This window comes from Cicer arietinum, chromosome 5 (genome assembly GCF_000331145.2).
Source record: "Cicer arietinum cultivar CDC Frontier isolate Library 1 chromosome 5, Cicar.CDCFrontier_v2.0, whole genome shotgun sequence".
In the NCBI taxonomy this organism is placed as follows: domain Eukaryota; kingdom Viridiplantae; phylum Streptophyta; class Magnoliopsida; order Fabales; family Fabaceae; genus Cicer; species Cicer arietinum.
In genome coordinates this window covers 73,105,886-73,111,490 of record NC_021164.2, presented here as the reverse complement: position 1 = coordinate 73,111,490, position 5,605 = coordinate 73,105,886, and the positions used below count along the sequence as shown (strand labels likewise).

The 5,605-nt window shown below is 33.5% G+C and overlaps 1 protein-coding gene across 1 annotated transcript; it reads right to left on the bottom strand.

Moving 5' to 3' along the window:
* Window positions 1-540: 540 nt before the first annotated feature.
* LOC101496974 (uncharacterized) lies at window positions 541-4,774 on the bottom strand. Its single transcript, XM_004501451.4, has 3 exons — window positions 4,036-4,774; window positions 3,296-3,483; window positions 541-1,560 (listed from the first exon to the last, which is right to left on the bottom strand). The coding sequence occupies exons 1-3, from the start codon at window positions 4,604-4,606 to the stop codon at window positions 1,048-1,050; spliced, it is 1,272 nt and encodes a 423-aa protein (XP_004501508.1). The 5' UTR covers window positions 4,607-4,774; the 3' UTR covers window positions 541-1,047.
* Between the last annotated feature and the right edge of the window lie 831 nt (window positions 4,775-5,605).

Here is a 5,605-nt window from a genome sequence, read left to right as displayed (position 1 = left end):
ATATTTAAGTATAGGGGTACATGATAAGATACTTTAATAAAGAGGAGAAATGGAGATAAAAATAAAGAGAGTATTGACTCCTAGACTTAAATTTTTAATATGAGTATAAGTATATCATGCAGTCTTAGAGTAAGCGCTTTAATGGACAACAGAATAATTAAACGTAGTTTAGGTGATGCACCATATGAGATGGTTGCAAAACAATTCTAACAAACTGCTAAATTGTAATTAAAAAGCTAAAGGAATAACCTTAGGTTTTTAGGAGATTAAAAGTTAATTCAATAGTTAAAGTAGAGAGTGAAGGTGGGAGAGGTTTCAATCCATTCGTCAACAAAATATTAACAATACTAATATTTGAAGAAAAACAACGATTTCTTCTAGGTTTAACCTAAAAAAAGTTTAGGCCAAGAATCCTATATCCTTAGATGAAAAACACATTCCAGTTGATCATCATCTCGCAAGATACTGACATAATCACTATGGTTTTCAAACGCAGTTGACACACCAATGCAATTAGGATTCACAAGAACAACGCGGGGATGAAAACACCAAAACCTATTACATCCACCATAAAATACATGAGAAAATTCAAAATCTATATTTGATATTTGATGACAAACAAGGCATTTTATATACATTCTTGCACCTATATAATGTGTTTTCAAACAGAGTTGTCCCGGAGATTGATGCACATATTTCAACCCACATCCCTGTTCTGGATATTTATAGACACGTTTCATTTTCTTGGCTCTGCCTTTTCCTTTCTATTTGAGTTATTTTCGGATACAAGATCCACCTTCAAATCCACCTAGTCTTGTGGCAAAAGAATGTTGGGAGAAAAGGATTAACAAGTTCGTTGAACAGCCTCAAATAACAATCACGGCATGTTTGCAACGTTGCTCACCGTTCTGTAAAAGAAATGCTAGAGTTCATACACCAGTATCCAAGTTTTTCCGAACGTCCAGCAATTCTCTTAATGATTCCTTGTTTCAAGTGAGGTTCCATCTCCCCTGAAATCACCACAGTGGTGTCCATCTGGATTGAAGTTTATTCAACCTTTGAACCTGAATTGGTACTAACATGTTTAATACCATAGTCATCATCTTCGAGATCACTGAACGATATGTCTTCTTCATTCACAATAGGGAGTGTTATTCCACCATATCCCCCTAAATCAGAATCATCCTCTGGCCAATCATCGTCGCCGTCTTCACCATAGTCAATTATAATTTGAGATGGCCGACCACTTTTTAGATCTTTGTTTTCAGTTTTAATAATTGGATTTTCCTCAATAACTGACTTGTCAGAGAAATGTGATCCAAAACTTTCAACTGTGTACTTCTCAGACTTGTTATCTGCCATCACAGACAAAGTTGTTGTTCTATATCCGTATGTCCGATGAGGCATGTCATCAGAATAGGTGTCATCTAATAAGCTAGGAGTAAAATCATCATTCTGAGCATTGTCTTGCGAGGAATGAGTCCTTCTTCCGAAATATTCAAATTCTGGCTTTGTTTGTTTCTGCAATTCCTGCATCCACATTGCTCTGGCTGCCATGACCTGTAAAAGTTAAAACTAAGATATTAAAAATGTTCATCTACCCATTAATGTAGATGTAAATTACTAGCTGAATATAGAAAAACATGTAAACTTTAGACATGAATATTAGAGTACAGCTTGTGATCAATGAACCAAATAGAGAAAAGGAATACTGCAACAAACCTAACTTCTTCAGATAAAGCCAATATTCTCTACGGTAAAACAACAACAGATCCAACTAAACCCAATCTCAAAGTTTTATCATTAAAAATAGACACAAACATTATAATCAATTAATTATAAACAACTTCCGCTACCATTTCAATTATTAGCTAACCAATCAAAATACATACCTATAAGAAATCAAGAGGCGAATAAAACATGTAGGCACCTAATGAATAAATTAGCGCACTTTTCTTCTCATTACCTATAATCTGTGAGACTGTGATGCTATTTTTGGATATCTAATGGACAGTAGAGAGGCATGCAATGGAATAGTATAGACAGGAATGCAGTGAAATAGAATGGAATGAAATGAAGTTTGTGTTTCATCGTTTGAAAATTTTAATGAAGGAAAAAACTTCTTTTATCCCATTCCATCACCATTCCGCTCAAAATCCAGCGGGGGGATGAGATATCTGATGGAATGAGATAGAACCATGCTATCACGTTGCTTTATTTCCTATCCTATTCTAAACAATTCAAACAATATAATTTTAGCACCACATCTATTTATCCCATTTCATCAGTCCAAACATAGCTGTATTATATGTAATATATGAGGAGAGTACATTTTAAGTATTTGTGTTATAACTAATACTGATACGAGCAACCAAAATTCACCATGGCAACAAGGATTATAACAATAGTGATAATATCATTCCATCTAAAATATTGGATGTGAATAACAAGAATCAAAATTTAGAAAATTTATCTGCATCTAACAATGCTTAGTTGTTTTACAAAATGCAAAACTTACAAGGCTATAAGAGTTTAAAGAATGGAGCGCACAAGAAATATACATGAGAAATTTGCAGAAAGTAATTATTGACGTCTCGCTAAGCAGAAAAAGACAGGGACGGACTCATAATGATTACAGAATTTTGATGCCCAACAGAACTCCCAACTGATGTAGAAATTTAAATATTCTTTACATAACCATTGAGTAACAAAAATACACACACAAATACACAATGAGTTTCCCCAATAATTAGGAAAAAAAACTGAAATATCTTAACTTTTAAAATCTAGAAATTATAGAGCACAATAAATTTGAACCACTGAGAAGGACTTAAGATTGTATTCAACATACAAGCATTTTCAGTTCAAATGATAATGCCACAATATACAAAGAGGGTCAAGCAGCATGAACCAAAGGAATAAATGCAACAGTAAGATAACTTTTGCACTCCATATTAGTCTGTATGCCTGCCTAATTTATAATTTACACTGATTACTCATAGTTTACAAATAAATGCACCCCAGAGAGAACTTCAAAGGACGATTATTCCAAGTAAAGTCCCAAAGGACGGCATTGAAAACCACATATTTCCAAACTGCAAGCTTGGTCATCTATCTAATAAAAATATTGGAACAACCATTTCAAGTCTAAAGTGTTCCAGAGATAACAAGAGCAGTGTGAAAGCTTGATCATCTATCTAATATATATAATTGTTTAAAATTACTTCATCAAAAACATCATTCAAGAGATAACAAGAGCAGTGTGAAAGGCAAAGAAAACTGGCACATAACTAACCTGGGGTGTAGACAAAACCTCTGAATCTTGTTTATTAAGCCTTGAATGCAAAAGTACAAAATAGACTTGCCAGAAGTAACTTTCGCTCATATGGAAAGGGCACAGTTCAATTCTGAGCGCAGCTAATCTTGGAGCGAGTCTTTCAACAACCAAAGCATGATCTCGCTGGGCATCGGACATGTCAAAATCTACCATAAAAATGTATACAATCAAAATTCATCAAAGAAATCGAGGCATGTAACAAAATACCAAAATAATTGCACTAAATCAGGGAACATATAACTATTCTGTCAAGAAAGCTACCGTACATACAAAAAGAAAGAAGTAAAACCAGCAATCTAGCACATTACCCCATCTAAGTTATGACGGCATACAACAAACTACATTGTAATCTACATAGCATAAACATTCAAATTAAAGGCATGTCAGGTGCCCAACACCGACACACATATACTTTCGTTCAATCACTTCCTTTTTTTCAAATTGGTACCTTCCATTTTTCAAATTATTACCATGTCGGTGTGTCTATGTGTGTGTTGTGTGTCGTATCTGTGTTGGTGATTCATATGCTATAATTCACCTTCAGGAATGGATACAGTTACAAGCAATTTAAAAACTTAAACATGTAACAATCATCAATGTAATTCAATTCAACAAAGAAATGACTAATATAAGATCCAATGATTGCAAAGGACATGAATAATTGATAAATTGTAAGGTTGATCGAAGAAGATTACTACCTTCGGTGTCATCTTCCTCGTCAATGGGAAAATCTAACCACGTTTCGGGATGCATAGCGATATTCATGGCAAATGTCAACACCTCTTCCGTAATTCCAACCGCGCATTGGAAATCAAACTCCGGTTCCCTGTCTCCTTCCGATTCGGATCCGATTGAAACCGAATTCGGTTCAGGATCATCCCCATGGAGCGCAATTTGTTCCACGTCAAAAGATTGATTCGAAATCACAACATCATCCACTTGTTCTTGTTGTTCAGAATCGGATTGTGAAACAGAGTGATCGGATTGAGAAATTGTTGGGGGAGGAGCGAGAAAGGAAGCCATTCCCCAAAATTGGCGAGTTAGGGTTTGTTTGATTTCATCTAAATCCTCTTTAACACCACGACCTTGCGTTTCATCATGATGATGTCGTTTTTCTTCTTCTTGTTCAAATTGTGATCCAAGTGCATTATCTTGATGGTAGTTTTTAGGTGAGGTAGTTGGAGATTCGGTTACGATATCATTTTCATTGTTTCCGTCACCATCGAGAAGGAGAGAGTTTGCAAGGGAACGAGCAAGCCATGTTGACATTTTCCCTTTATTTTTTTTTTGAAAAAGAAAAGGAAAAACAAAAAAACGACCTGCGAATGGTTTATCGAATATTTGAGGTTAGAGATGGGACGGTTGTGTGAGTGGGATCAGGTGGATGGTGCCGTACGGTGGTCGTCTATTTTAGTTTTAGACACACGCACCGCTTTAGAATGTCACCACCACCCAATGAATATATATATGGAACAGTTGAATTTCGGATATGAGACAACCAGGAAATCAATTAGAGAAACAAGGCACGTGAATGGCAGAGTGCATTTGCTCTTGTTTTTTAGCTATGCCTTTTCTTATTGTTTAATTATATTTATGGAACTCAATATATGAATCTTAATAATGTTGATATTCGTTAATTGAACCAGGATTGGAGAATTATATTTATTTTTTATTTGTCAAACTAAGAGTTTGTTGTGTTTTATTTTTTAGTTTTTGAAAACTATTTTATAAATAAATTTTAAAAAACTGTTTTTAAAAAGAAAAAAAAAATTATTTGATAATTTCAATTTTTAAAACAGTTTTGACTAGAGATTTAAAAAAATTGAAAAATGAAAAGTAAAACACAATTTATCTGTTTTGCTTTTTTAATTTTAAAAGTATAATATTAAAAATAGTTTTACAAAATAGTTTTTAAAAACAAGTAATCAAAACAAATTTTTTAGTTTTTAAATACAGTTTTTAATAGTGATATTTAAGACACAATATGATAACAATTACCTTCTATACATAAGACATTATTATACATTTCGATTAACGTATAGACTAGAAATAATAAGGACTCTTGCATTGACTCAAACTCAATATTGTCTCATTTATACTATATAGACCTCACATTTTGATCTATGAGTACGATTAGTCTAAATCCTCTTTCACCTCAATTATATATTGACTTGAGTATATGATGTGAATTTGGATTGATTCTACAAGTGACGAATGATCTACCAAGTAATTTCTTCAAATAATGTGATAAAATAAAAGGGAAAAAAA

Excerpts from the sequence above, each read along its gene's own strand:
- LOC101496974 (XM_004501451.4), bottom strand. The coding sequence starts at position 4,606 with ATGTCAACATGGCTTGCTCGTTCCCTTGCAAACTCTCTCCTTCTCGAT. Across the intron at positions 3,484-4,035 it reads CGAGGAAGATGACACCGAAG|ATTTTGACATGTCCGATGCC; the intron begins GTAGTAATCTTC and ends TTTTTATGGTAG. Across the intron at positions 1,561-3,295 it reads AGGTTTTGTCTACACCCCAG|GTCATGGCAGCCAGAGCAAT; the intron begins GTTAGTTATGTG and ends TAACTTTTACAG.